Source organism: Taudactylus pleione, unplaced genomic scaffold, assembly GCF_031769625.1.
Source record: "Taudactylus pleione unplaced genomic scaffold, aTauple2 ptg000201l, whole genome shotgun sequence".
NCBI classification, from domain to species: Eukaryota; Metazoa; Chordata; class Amphibia; order Anura; family Myobatrachidae; genus Taudactylus; species Taudactylus pleione.
This window is the reverse complement of record NW_028284603.1, coordinates 22,635,224-22,649,965: the sequence shown is the minus strand read 5'-3', so window position 1 is coordinate 22,649,965 and position 14,742 is coordinate 22,635,224. Positions and strand designations below refer to the sequence as shown.

General features: G+C 45.7%; 1 protein-coding gene across 1 annotated transcript in view; it reads right to left on the bottom strand.

The window, feature by feature from the left end:
- Window positions 1-14,435, bottom strand: part of HAAO (3-hydroxyanthranilate 3,4-dioxygenase) — a 65,139-nt gene extending 50,704 nt beyond the window's left edge. The window contains exons 1-3 of the mRNA XM_088477525.1: window positions 14,269-14,435; window positions 7,521-7,599; window positions 5,738-5,821 (exon numbers count right to left, since the gene is read on the bottom strand). Coding sequence (XP_088333651.1) covers window positions 5,738-5,821; window positions 7,521-7,599; window positions 14,269-14,351 — 246 coding nt within the window. The 5' untranslated portion in view covers window positions 14,352-14,435. The remainder of the gene's footprint in view (window positions 1-5,737; window positions 5,822-7,520; window positions 7,600-14,268) is intronic.
- Between the last annotated feature and the right edge of the window lie 307 nt (window positions 14,436-14,742).

Genomic DNA, 14,742 nt, shown 5'->3' with positions numbered 1-14,742 from the left:
TGCAAATGTGTGGAAAGAGCCACTTCTTACCGTCCAGTGCTGGGAAGGTCAGGCATCGCAACCACCACCACACCTGGACTCTCCTTGGGGATTTGTGATATCTTCTTAGAACGCACAGTTCTTCGCTGTGCTTTTGCCAGCTTAACTCGTTTGATTTTTTTAGTGGGAGGAGGGCTTCCATCGTCATGTGAAGCTGAACCACTAGTCATGAACATAGGGAAAGACCTTAGCCATTCCTTGCCACTCCGTGTCGTAAATGGCATATTGGCAAGTTTACGTTTCTCTTCAGATGATTTAAATGTTTTTGTCAAGGTCATTTTCCTGAACTTTGTCATTTGGGATTGTATGTGCCCTCTACTATGACATTGGGCATCGACCTTGGCAGACGACGTTGATGGCATGTTATCGTCTATGTCATGACTAGTGGCAGCAGCTTCAGCACTAGGAGGAAGTGGTTCTTGATCTTTCCCTATTTTATTTTTATCGGAGAAAGTTTGGTCCTCCATTTATGTTATATTGATATTTACGTGCGGCTAAGGCGCACACAAACACAGAAAATAATTTTTTATTTTTGTTGGAGACTAGTGCACTTTGTGGGTTACACCACCCTTTAAGAAATGAGCCAGCCGGCCCTTTACTTAAGGGACACAGGCGCACCCTTGGCGCTGCTCCTTTGTTGATGCACGTGCAGCCACAGTGCACACAATTCACAAACACAGAAAATTTTTTTTTATTTTGTTTGGAGTGTACTTTGGGGGTACAGCACCCTTTAGCGGTCAATCCAGCCGGCCCTTTATTTATGGGACACAGGTGCACGCTTGGCACTACTTTGTTGATGCACGTGCGGCTACTGCGCACACAATTCACAAACATAGAAAATATTTTTTTATTTTGTTTGGAGTGTACTTTGGGGGTTACAGCACCCTTTAACGGACAAGCCAGCCGGCCCTTTAATTATGACACAGGCGCACGCTTGGCACTACTTTATTGATGCACGTGCGGCTACTACGCACACAATTCACAAACACAGAAAATATTTTTTTATTTTGTTTGGAGTGTACTTTGGGGGTTACAACACCCTTTAGCGGTCAATCCAGCCGGCCCTTTATTTATGGGACACAGGCGCACGCTTGGCACTACTTTGTTGATGCACGTGCGGCTACTACGCACACACAGTTCACAAACACAGAAAATATTTTTTTAATTTGTTTGGAGTGTACTTTTGGGGTTACAGCACCCTTTAACGGACAAGCCAGCCGGCCCTTTACTTATGACACAGGCGCACGCTTGGCACTACTTTGTTGATGCACGTGCGGCTACCGCGCACACAATTCACAAACACAGAAAATATTTTTTTATTTGATTTGGAGTGTACTTTGGGGGTTACAGCACCCTTTAATGGACAAGCCAGCTGGCCCTTTACTTATGACACAGGCGCACCCTTGGCACTACTTTGTTGATGCACGTGCGGCTACTACGCACACAATTCACAAACACAGAAAATATTTTTTTATTTTATTTGGAGTGTACTTTGGGGGTTACAGCACCCTTTAGCGGTCAATCCAGCCGGCCCTTTATTTATGGGACACAGGCGCACGCTTGGCACTACTTTGTTGATGCACGTGCGGCTACTGCGCACACAATTCACAAACAAAAAAATATATTTTTTATTTTGTTTGGAGTGCCCTTTGGGGGTTACAGCACCCTTTAACGGACAAGCCAACCGGCCTTTTACTTATGGGACACAGGCGCATGCTTGGCACTACTTTGTTGATGCACGTGCGGCTACTGCGCACACAATTCACAAACACAAAAAAATATATTTTTTTATTTTGTTTGGAGTGCTCTTTGGGGGTTACAGCACCCTTTAACGGACAAGCCAGCCGGACTTTTACTTATGGGACACAGGCGCACGCTTGGCGCTGCTCCTTTGTTGATGCACGTGCAGCCACAGTGCACACAAGTCACAAACACAGAATTTTTTTTTTTTTTTTAGCACTTGGGGGGAGCATCCCTGATGGACAGAGCACCCCGTGGACAATATTACAGCACCCCTTTAGGACTGGGACACTGCACAGGACTTTGGAGTGGACACAGCCCCTATGGACAACTGACTGCACAACACAGTCCAGCCAGCCCCTATGGACTTTGAAGTAGTGGACACAGCCTCTATGGACAACAGCAGCACAGCGCAGCACAGCACAACACTACACTGCACTACTACACTACACTACACTACAACACTACACTACACTACACAGCCCAGCCAGCCCTAACTCCCACCCTCCCTCTTCACTGTCCACAGCTGAGTGAGAAAATGGCGCCGACGTGGGTACCTTATATAGGATCCAAAACCCGCGATACCCGGAAGGCGGGATGATGACGTTTTGCCTCGATTTCAGATCCGAATCAGGTGGGAAAAGTCGAGCCTGACTCGGACCGGCCTTGGATCGGGGGGGCTCGGGAGGGTTCGGATTTCAGAAATCCGAACCCGCTCACCCCTAATACACACACACAATCACATACCTGTGGCTGAGAGGAGGAGACCGGAGGGCATATCACCGCATAATGTGAGGGCTGAGAGGGAGCAGCTGTGGCTGAGCATGCACAGTAACTCCGCAGCTCCCCTGACATTCTGTATTCAGAGAGCTCTGCTGATCGGTCGCAGTCGTGGTTTGTGTGTTGAGATGGAAACACAGCTGTCTCATCTCTGAAAACAAAATTTGGCTCATCAGTGGGAGGGGACCCCTCCAAGTGCGCCACTTTTATAGGTCTGTAATTGACTATATTACATTTATTAAACGAACTCAGCTCTATATAATTTACTTATTATTGTCTTTGTATTAAACAGTATGTTGGACAAACCACAAGTTATTTGAAAGACAAGATCTGAGAACATTTTGGATTTGTTAGGCGTTGTAAGAACTCACAGCATTTACATTTACAGCTATTAAAAACCTCAGTTTACAGAGAGGAGGTAATTTGGCTAAACTTCTAACTACAAGGGAAGTGCTTTGGATTACCAGATGGTTTTAATTATAATTTTGAGTTATCTTTTTAGACTTGAGACCTCCCCCATTATCTGGCTGCCTTCTCTCTCCCCCTCTAATGTTCCTTTTTAATATACAGTATTTTGTGAACGTTTGGAATTTGATATAAGCTGATGGAACAGACTCAGGTCCTTATATAGGTTTATAGTATGTAAAACCTCTTGAACTTCTATTCACAATACCGCTCATTGTTAAAAACAGGTTCCAATTTTTATGGCAGTCAGTAAACAAAATAGTGCGACAGAAAAACAGTGCTGTAACTGTATACCTTGCTGATAAATGGAGTCCTAAGTTTTTATTTATGATGCACATTTGACATTTTGTGATGTCATGGGCCTATTTTGTGTCTGTTTGGATAGGAAATAAAGGGTGGCAGCTACTGCCTGATTTCAACTTGTATCTCCTTCCAGTGTTGGACTGGCACATGAAGGGCTCACCGGGGGAATCAGTGGTCTGGGCACATGTTTACGGCTTGTGGTCGTCTAACAGAGGGGAAGTGGCCAGTCACAACAGATGCTTGGCTAATCATTAGGCAAATCTTGGGTAGTTTCTATAGAAGGGAACCAAGCCCCCATGTTGATCAGTGGTCCTGCTCTGCCAGATAACTGACTGTCTAATAAAGTAGCAACTGACACCTAGAGGGGGAAGGGGGACACCACAGGCAGTGGGGCCCACCAGGGATTTCCCCTGTACCCCTGTGGGCCAGTCCAACCCTGTCTCCCTCTCATCAGGTGTTGCTTACTGAATTTTTTATGAAGTGTGGAGACTGTACATTTATGGTTCAGCCACCAAAGCCTTTCCATACACAAAGTTTTTTATAGGCAATGGGCCTGATCCATATTTGCTGACTTTTAATGAATTTCCTCTAGGATAGTGCCCAGAGGGCAGATGCAGCTGATCACTGAGGGCGCGGGGCTGGGTGCTTATCAACATTAGGCCACATTCCCTTGTAACATACAGTAATGCCATGAATTGTGGGTCCCTGAAAAGGGTCTGGGGACCAAGATTATGCAATTATTTAAGAATTGCATAACTGCACCCCCTGGCCTGCACATTGCAATAGGAAGTGGGTCACCTACTCTTTCAGGGGGTCCCTTATTCTTCTGAGAGTCCCTGAAAATGTATGAGTCACCCAGGAAAGTATGGCCTGATGCGGAGATGAACACAAATCATCTGTAATTGCTCCCACATTGCGCACACAAAACTAAATGTGTATATTCGCCGGTATGCAGAGTTGTACACATTTTGCAGGGAGCTCTCCTCTTATCCATAATCTTAGTTTGATAGTAGTTATCATCACAGTGCCTACCTGCACAGCTTATACTTGGTGCAAACAATGCGTCTGAAAACAGGCATATTTATGCATCTACTGTAAGTCTGCATAGCCCGTAATTCTGTTGCTAAGCCCTCTCTGAACTCTGCCACATGAGAATGCACCATTACAGCCCAGTTGTGCTCTTTCAGTTGCAAGTGGGATGCGATTGAAATGCATACAACTCTTTTACATCTGTTCCCAAGCTTGTGTAGTACAAAAACAGGGAAACGGTAATACTGTACGTTCAGCTGACACCAGAGTCAAATTGTGTTGGAACATGTTCTACTAAGATTGCCACAGGACCGTTACACCATGGGCATTTCATGAGAGGAGGGGGCCCGTGTGCAGTCTCTGTCATGGGCCCCCTCCTCTCAGTCCGGCGGCTGGCAGCGCACTGAGCACTGCACCGCAGTGATAGACTCTGGGCACTAGAGTGTGTCCAGAGTCTATAACGCATACGCAGGTCACCGGGGAAATGGCTGCGGCGGCCATTTCCCCTGTACTGTGCATGCACAAAACAACGTGAAAATGGGTGCGGTGGCCATTTTCCAGTCATTTTTACAGTGCTGACACCGGCGCCGATGTAGGACTCTGAAGAGGTTAGTATAATGTGGGTGCTAGGTGTGCGGTGCGGCCCTCCCTGGACCCAGCACACCCTGCACCCATTCTAAATATGCCCTGTGTTACACATATCAGGAAACCTGACAGATCCGGCTTGCAGAACTGGCAAGGGGGCTGATTAAGATATGTCTGCTAACCCGATGGGTAGCGCACATATCCGATGGTGGGAGCACTGCAAATGCACAGGATGTGTACTGCGCATATGCAGCCCTCCATCTGCAAGTTTCCTCACAGAGCCTCACAGCCTGATTGACAGGCTGCGGCATTAAGTAGGTGGAGCGGTGGCGTTCCTGGGCAGCGTTCCCGGAAATAGGGGGGGCTGGGCCAGTGCCTGCGTGGGTGCATGTAGACTTCCTGACCTCACAAGCTGCCAGGACCAGGTCAGGCTGCGGTAAGCTTCAGCTACCGCAGTCTGGCCAAAGGGACAACAATCGCGACCAATGGTCGCGATTTTTCCGCTTGAGGCCGCAGGCTGTGACCTCGGTAGCAGCACTGGGATCACGCAGATGCAGCAAGGAGGTGTCTGAAACCTCCTTCTGGATTTGCATTTCAAATGGACGGATTTGCACAGCCGCTTGTGTGCCGCTCTGCAATTCCCTCCATCTCTGAATCAGGCCCAAAGTGCGCATGTTTTCTTATTTTTTGGTTTTAACTCTTTCACCCCCCCCCCAAAACTAAGCTTGTAGTTTTGGGTGACGTTATCCTGTAAAGATGGCAATTTGTTTTTAAATCCTGGTAAAATCATCTGTACCTCTCCTTCTTTAATGTGAATGTCCTTGTGCTTTCCATTCTCAATTATCTTCAGACACATATCTCCTTGCACCTGGTAAAATAACTGTAACACAGTACAATACACTCAGATTACAAGTCACGGTTTATGCATTACAGTATGATCAGAGAAGCTTATAGTATAGCATGCATTCAAGGAACACTTTGCACAGAGCTTCTAATACAGTATGTCAGATGTACAGAATGTTCCGAATGAAATTAGATTTTCATATGCAGTTTAGAAGAATCTGATATTAATAGCACAGCTAAAAGTACATTTACTAACACACGTATAACATTTTTCAGAGATAAATAGGAAATCTGTTGGTGTTTCTTGAGTGGTGCAGAGTAGGAGCACTGGTGCACGTAGTTTACTGGAGCAGAGCAAAAACAAGACTCCATTTCTCATGGTGAGGTTATTAAAATAAGACAAGAGGGTAGAAGGGACAGAATTTTGGGGCACTTCTGGGTGTGCAAGAGGGTCTGGCTGTGAAATGGAAGAGTGATTTAGACATAGGGGCTGATTAGGAGTTAGGAGCAAAAGCAAAAAGGTCAAGTAACTCTGCACTTGGCAAAAACCATGTTTCACTGCAGGTGGGGAAGATATAAAATTTGCAGAGAAATCTGAATTACAGTGTACACATAAATCTTGCTACATACTTACCTATATTTTGCACTCTCTCCTCTGGGAGAAGCCCAGAGAAGGGGCACAGCTGACTGGAGGAGGGGGCGGTGCCTGGAGCTATGTGTGAATAGACACCGCCCCCTCTTGGGGTATGCCACAAATCGCGAGTTGATCGAGAAGAGACAGGACAAATATGACGTGATTTTCAAAGAAACATGTCATATTGGCCCTGTTCTTTTACCCACGATTCAGTCCATTTACCTTCCCCCATAGTGCCCACTTCATTAGGAGTGGGCAGGATGTGGGAGGGAAGCATACAGGGGTCAGGGAGACTGCCCGCAATTCGGGAGTCTCCCACATATTCCGGGACAGAAGGCAAATATGGCTTTCCAGCATTTGGGGGCTACATGCAAAAACAGTCAGTATTTACCCTGCATGCAGAAAAATAATAAATGTATTTGCACCCCTTGCATTGCAATTTGGTTTGTTCCAGGAGCAAAGTTTTTTGTTTTCTTTACTTTGTTCCCACCTCAGGGGTATATTCCCTAAAGTGAGAGTTTTTAGAAGTGGAAATGTTGCTCATAGCATCCAATCACATTGTAATTAACACTTATCTAGCGCCTTCTAGAAGATAATAGCTAGAATCTGATTGGTTGCTATGGGCAACATCTCCACTCTAAAACCCCGCATTTTAGTAAATATACCCCTGATAATAATAATAGCAGAAATATGCAATATGTGGCTCTCCAGTCGCTGCAGAACTGCAAATCTCAGCATGAATGATGACAAGGGTGTCTATGTACTAAGGCTTGGGGAGAGATAAAGTGGACAGAGATAAATCAGCTCCTAATTGTCACTTTACAGGCTGTTTGAAAAATCACAGTTAGGAGCTGATTAGTTGGTACTTTATCTCTGTCCACTTTATCTCTCTCCAAGGTTTAGTACATAGACCCCTAGTATGGTCTGCGCTTGTAGTTCCACAGTAACAGTAGAACTGAAGGCTGCCTATGACTACATGCAACTACAATACATTTCCAAATATATATGACAAGGGGCTAAAAAAATAATTAAATTATCATTACAACTTAAATGCAGCAAAATTCTTCTAAAACAGTATAGGACAGAGAAATAACAATATTACCTCTTCTCCCTCTTCAATGTGATAATCTTTCCTTTGATTTGGGCCTCCCACAAACATTACTTTCAGCTGATCATTGTGCCTTTGAAAACGAATGTAAAATATTAATCGAAAATAAGATGACCCAAGGAATCAAGTCCCAATTAGCAAATCTCCAGCTTTCCATTAAAGATACGGGTAATTGTTACTCTAGCCACAGAGTTACATGCAGCCACTGTAGTTACTTTTATTGTGTTCATGAAAAAATTGCATCATGGGATAAGTAGACATAAATTATAAACAAGCTAATAAAGAAAAGTGCATACAGGTCTCCCTAGCATAGTAATATGTCACAGTGAAGTATGTTAATTAAAGTTTATCTATTTGGTCCAGTGGGTTGAATGAAAATGGCATTATTTTTCACTTTGTGTTTTTTCAGACTGTTTTCTGATGGTTTCAACATGCAATATTTTATAATACTTTAAATTGCAAATAATACATTTATGTTATGGTTATTATTTAGAGATGTATGGTTTGGCCTGGGGGAAATCCACATGAACCAAATTTTGGGGTAGCAAGTCAAACCGAGTTGTGCCAAAATCAGATTCAAAACTAGGATAAACCTAATTTTCCCAGAAATCTGAGCTGTCCAGTGTCTTGGAGGAATCGGTATGAAATACCAACGGTTCAAATCTCGACAGCGGCATCCCGTTATCTGATGAACCCGACAGGGGTGGTAAGTATGCTATCCCTACCCTTCCCCCCTCTAACCCTCCCTTAGTGGTGCCTAACCCTAACCTCCTCCCCTAGTGCCTAACCCTAACCCCCCCCCCCCAGTGGTGCCTTACCCTATCCCCCCCCTTCCCGCACCCTAAACCTAACTCTCCCGGGGGGGTGCCTATCCCTAACCTCCCCCGGTGGTGCCTAACCCTAACTCCCTCTCGCTGTAGCCTATCCCTAACCCTCCCAGGGGGGTGCCTAACCGTAAGTCCCGCCGGGGTTGCCTAAACCTAACCCCCCCCTCCCCTGCGGCTAAGACCTAAGAAGCCCCGCTTACCTTCGTTCGGGATGCTGGATGTCAGTATTTTGGCATGGGGCTAAAGGCAGACGTCAGGATTTTGACGCCTATCTTTAGTCCTGGGTCGGTCTTCCACTATCAGGATTCCGATGGCCCGGCAATCTAACTACATCCCGTTTTAGATGACATAAACCATTCTTTCCCAGGAGCGTAGGGAGGGCGGAGCAACTGAAGCACTTGCACCTGGCGCCAACGGTGGTTGAGGGCGCCATCCGGACAGCTGGGTACCACACAGATTGATTGCTGTCAGTGTACCCATGTCACACCTCCACCCGTCTCACAGACCTCTTCTGCCTGAACCATCTACTGTTGGACTGGGTGGGATGCAAAGCTGGGCCGGGCTATCTCTAGTGGACCCTCCCCACCCCCAGACCCATATCCCCGCCCTCCACCACAGGAGAATAAGGCAGTGTCCGCTGCCCATCTTGTCCGCCCATGAATGTATTATTATTAGGCATGACAGCAGGCCCGCATATGAGATGCCTGTGCCAGCTGCATCATTAGAGTGGGTTGACAGGTGTGCGGTCTGTAGAGGGTCTGTCTGTGGCCAGTGCTGCTAGATAATTTCATTGCAATGCAGGAGTCAGACCTCCATGAAGGGGCTGTGCAATGAATGGCCCCTCCTCCTCCCATGATGCATCAGGTCCCTCCTCCTCCATAGTGGCCATAGCATGCTGTGCAAGGAACACCAAAACGAAGATAATGCAGCTCTGCAATAGTTAAGTGACCCTCTTGACTTATGTAAATGTATTCTTTGCTATGTTTTTTTTTATATGTATTTGTAATAATCTATATTAGGGAAATAATATGTCATCCTATTAAGCATCTTTAGTTGCTTGTATGGAACATTTATTTAATAATTTATTTATAAATGTTTTTTTTTTTTTATTATTATTATTATTATTATTATTATTATTATTACTATTACTACATTTTAGTGTATAAATAAAGATTGTTTTTCTACAAAGGAAGAAAGAAAATTCAATTTTTATGTTCTTTAAAGAAAAAATGTCTTATTGACTTCTGATATTTAAAATATATTATTTCTATGTATATCCTGGAAAGAATAAATTGCAGGCACCTATAGCAACCAGCACCTCTAACAAAAGAGCATATTTGTTAATTATCGGGTTTTAGACCCGGTAATTATAATTTCTTGTCACTGCTTATCGCAATTATGGACGCCGGACTGTATTAAAATACAGAAACAGGGACAGAGTAGCCAGTGTAAAAGTAAAGTGATCACTAATGCGATCACTTTACTTATTGCATCGGGGGCCGGTTGCGTTGCTGCATATGCAGGGCTGGCGCTAGGCTGTGCTGCGCCCAGCGCCGTCCTGTGTTGCCGACCCTTCCCTCCTCCGCTCCCTCCCCCCTGAGTTTAAATATAGCCCATAGCGCTGGGAGGGAGGTGGGCGTTTCCTGCGCCCCCCGGAAACAGTAGCGCTCCGGGCGACGGACCGGCTTGCCCGTTCCTGGAGCCGCTACTGTGCATATGCACAGTCATCAGACCACAGCATTTCTTGGCCATAATCACTTTAGCAAAATTCAGTACAGGGGGGGAGGACGCCATAGCATACGCATTCTCTGGGTGCCATGGCTCCAGGCTACACCTCTGCTCCTTCCCGCTCTCAGCTTCCATTTCAGACCAGAAGCAAATAGAGTAGCAATAACTATCACACTGAAATAAATATCACAAGTAATTGGTCTTTGCTTTCAAGCTACCACAGTGTAAGGGGTACACAGACTATACTGTTTAAAAACTGTGTAGCTAGAAGAATTACAACTCAATCCAGAGTCTGGAAGGTTCACAAGAGGCTCTGGACAGCACTGCACGAGCAATCCTGATTGCAGGGTGCCTAGGGTGAGGGTGAGACAAATAGCGAGATAGGCAGTGTTAGACAGTAGTGAGACAGGCTAAGGGTTATATTCAATTAGGTGCGAGAATAGCAAAATTTCCACACCTGTGGGGTTTTTATCTGCAGGTGCAGGATTTTTGCTTTTCTGTTAGGTTCAGGATTTTTCCTCTTTTGAGTGGGGCAAGATTTATATCAGCATGCCTTGTACACAAAGCCACTTGTGAGTCTGGACACAGCCACTGTAATCAGCAGAGTATAGCGCAGCATACATCAGCGTGCAGTGTGCCCCCTACAGTCACTTTTCCAGCACAGCCACTTGTGAGTCTGGACACAGCCACTTTTATGAGCAGCGCAGTGGACAGTATGCAAGTGAAATGGCGCCAAGTCCCGGTCGCAGCGCCCTATTTAGAGACAAACTAACGCAAGAATCTGACATTGGGGAGGATGACTTTCGGCCTCGAAGTGGGATCCGAGTCAGAATGGAACACCCGACCCACAGCTCGGGTGAACTCAGATCCTCGGTGTTCGGAGCAGTTCGGATTCCACAGAATCCGAACCACTCATCTCTAGTTAAAATCTATCATATAATAGAGCAACAAAGACTTTCATTCAAATGTTATGTTTTATCTTTATTGTAGTGATAGTGGGCCTGATTCAGCAAGGAACGCAGTTAATACGCACGCAATCGGAAGATTGTTACGTTCTGCGCATGCGCAAACTAGCCAGTCCCGATCGCAGTGACTATGCAAACCCATCGCAGAGTGATTGACAGGAAGTGCTGTTTGTGGGTGGTAAGGAAGGGGGTGGTCGGCCGAACGCAGCCGTGCCAGTGCATTTGAACGCCGTTGCAGGGCATGCATAAATTATCCACTGCAAAGCCATACGCAGCCTGAGGTCTCATAGCGTGCGTGGCTGTTAGCAATTTCTGAGTAAGGTCAGCGCATGTGCGTATGAGTCCAATGGTACTCGATTGTACCGATGGTTTCGCTATTCTGATAAGTATTACGGATGTGCGCAGTGGCGTAACTATGGAGGGTGCAAGGGGTGCGCTTGCTATGGGGCCCGGCGGATTAGGCTGCCCGGTGGCCAAGCAAGCAACCCTGCACCCTTTATAGTAAAACTACTGCGCTGGGGACCTCATTCAGAGCCGCTCGCAAAATGCGAGCGCTCACTCTGAATGAGGGCGTCCGCATCTGTAAAAAGAGCCGGCCTCCTGGCCGCTCGCTAAGCTGTGGGTGACTAGCCACAGCTTTAGCGAGCGGCCAGGTTGATGGTCGTGATGGTCAAGACCATCGCGACCATCGGGGCTTGCAACGAGACCCTTATGGTAGGGTCTCATCTGCCGCAAGCCCCACTGACATCACTGGTGATGTCAGTGGGGCCGCCCACAAACGGCAGGCATTCGTTTGGGAACACCTCCATTTGTGAAGCCACACCCCCCGCCACACCTACAAAACGGGGCGAGCTGTCGATCACCATCGACAGCCACCCCTTTTGTAGTGAGCCCTGGAGCGAGAGAATTTCTCTCTCGCTCCGGGGCTTGCGCACACGCAGTACGGCTGCTGCGCGAGCGCAGAGTCCAACATTGATCCGCTTGCGAGCGCTCAGGCGCTTGCGAGCGGGTCTGAATGAGACCCTAGGTGTACTCTGCGGTGAGCAGGTGGGCGGACTGTGGAGGTCTTATGGGTGGTCACTGTGCTTCTACCCCACACCCATTGCACGGTGCGCCGTTGAAGAGACACTAGTGATGGTCTCACGAGATGATGACCTCATCATCTTGCGAGTCTTTCTCCTCCAGACTGCAGTCAGGGAGTGGGACTGTAAGAGGATCGCGTGTGGTGCAACACTGCAGCAGCAGTAATCGAGGAGCGACGTCTGTAGAGTGAGTTACTCTCTGTCAGAGAAACTGTGGTGGTGCATCCTGCTCATTTTTTTATAAATATAATATGCCCATTGGTATTATATTACACACAGTAACATATATATATATATATTATTATTACTACCAGTGTGTATATATACATATATATATTAGTATTATATATATTATACACAATAACGCATATATGTATATACATATATATAAATAGGGGCATCTTAAGAGAGGAGGGGGCCCGTGTGCACTCCCCGCGCAGGCCCCCCTCCTCTCTCCCCGGTGGCCGACAGCCGACTGACGCGGCTAGCCAGCCAACGGAGCCTTAGTAGACTCCGGGCACTAGAGTGTGCCCGGAGTCTACTGCGCATGCGCAGTACATCAGTAAAATGACCGCGGTGGCCATTTTCCGGCGTCCTGTTCATGCGCAGCAGACTCCTGGCACGCTGTAGTGCCCGGAGTCTACTGCGCATGCGCAGAACACCGGCAAAATGGCCGCGGCTGCCACTTTCCGGAGTTCTGAGCAGCGCTGACACCCGACGTGGGACCACAGACAGGTAAGTCTCAAATAATATGGGTGCAGTGAGTGCGGTGCGGGGCCACCCTGGACCCGGGGGCCCTTGTGCCCCGCACACACTGCACCCTTTATAGATACGTCACTGTATATATAAATGTATTGGTATTAAATATATTATACATAGTAACATATATTTGTATATATATATGGGATGTACTGTAGTTTAAATCCTGGCAGTTCGGATGCCAGCACTCAGAATCCCAGAGCCGGAATCCCGAGTTTAAATAGTGGGGTTAGAGTTAAGCACTAGGGGGAGGGTTAGGCACTATGGGGGGGGATGGTTAGGTTTAGGCTGTGGGAGGTTAGGTTTAGGCTGGGGGGAGTTAGGTTTAGGGGCAGGGGAAGGGTTAAGATACTTACCGACAAGTGTCGGTATCTTAACCCTGTTGAGATGCCATCGTCTGGATTCTAACAGCCAGGATCCTGAGCACCGGTATCCCATACCCAACCTATATATAGATGGATAGATATTTATTTTTCAACCAAGGTCTTATATGATTGCCTTGTAGTCATTTTCCCTCCTGACATCAACACGAAAAGATTTAGTTTTGACGTGACATATAAAAGGGCTACATAAAGTCCATGAGAAAAACTTAGGTCAGCTCCAGCCACGTTAAGTGTCTGTCCCTGTGCTTTATTTATTGTCATGCCATAGAAGACTCTTACCGGGAATTGTTTTTCACTTAAATGAAATAGGAATGGTAAAACAAGGGAAAAACTGACATTTTGTATCAGTATACATTGTTTACATCAATTTTTCTGTAGAAACCGGATAATACGTATTAATCTCTACATGGAGTATAATAAAGTCCATCTTTGTGATATATCTTTAGCGGTTTAGGTAGCGTAAGCTAAGAAAGCTGAAGTTGGGGGGCCCCTTTAAAAATGTTACTATGGGGCCCACAAAGTTCTAGTTACGCCCATGTATGTGCGTATGGCGTCCTTATGTAGTGCTGAGTTTGTATTGCGATAGCAGTGGAGTACCTTGCTATCACAGTTGAACTACGTGCGTACATACAAAGTATTGTGATCCGTAGTGAATCAGGCCACTGTCTCTTCTCTAAGGCAACGGAAAAGAGGAAGCACCATACACCCACAATACTTTTGTTTTTACTCTGTTTTTTTTTTTAAATATACCTGTTAAAACAAGATACTCCTACAAAACAAGATACTCCTACAAAACAAGATAAGTTAATGTTTACTGACAATCATGTACTGTAAGATAAAGAAAGAAGAGCAAAAACACTCAGTTCCCCCTTAATACAAGTTTCTTTGTGACTTCATTGAGATTATAAATCTCAATATATAAATTCAACAATCCAAACGTAAAGCGTCAGGACAACTGATAAAAATAAATCAGCATAAAGTAAACATGTTTTACTTACATTAGTTTGTTGCACACGGGTGGCAAAAAGAAAGTTTTGTTCTCTTGTATCCATTTATTTACATTAATTGGCAGCAGCTCCATAACTAAAAACTAAACTCCTTATATAAAGTTTTGCCGCTGGAACCTGGTATGCTATTGAAGACTTGTGTTCGGAACACTATGAGAAAACATGCTATGATGACCACTGCATGTTTACTGGCCAAAGGTTGCAGCGGTCAAAGGTACAGCCTGACAGTTAGTTACTAATTTAATATAAACAATGTAAAACTAAAGCATAGTTTGATTACATTACTGACTTAGAAATAGTTGTACGTGGAATAAATCTTCATGTAATGTATGTGTGATAGGGAGATCAGGAAGCTTTCTCTCCTAGCAATTTCTGAACAGCAACGCCCAGCAAACAGACATAGATTACCAAAATTTGAAGCTAAATTAAAAATATGAGAAGTCTGTGGTCACGCAACTTCCTTTT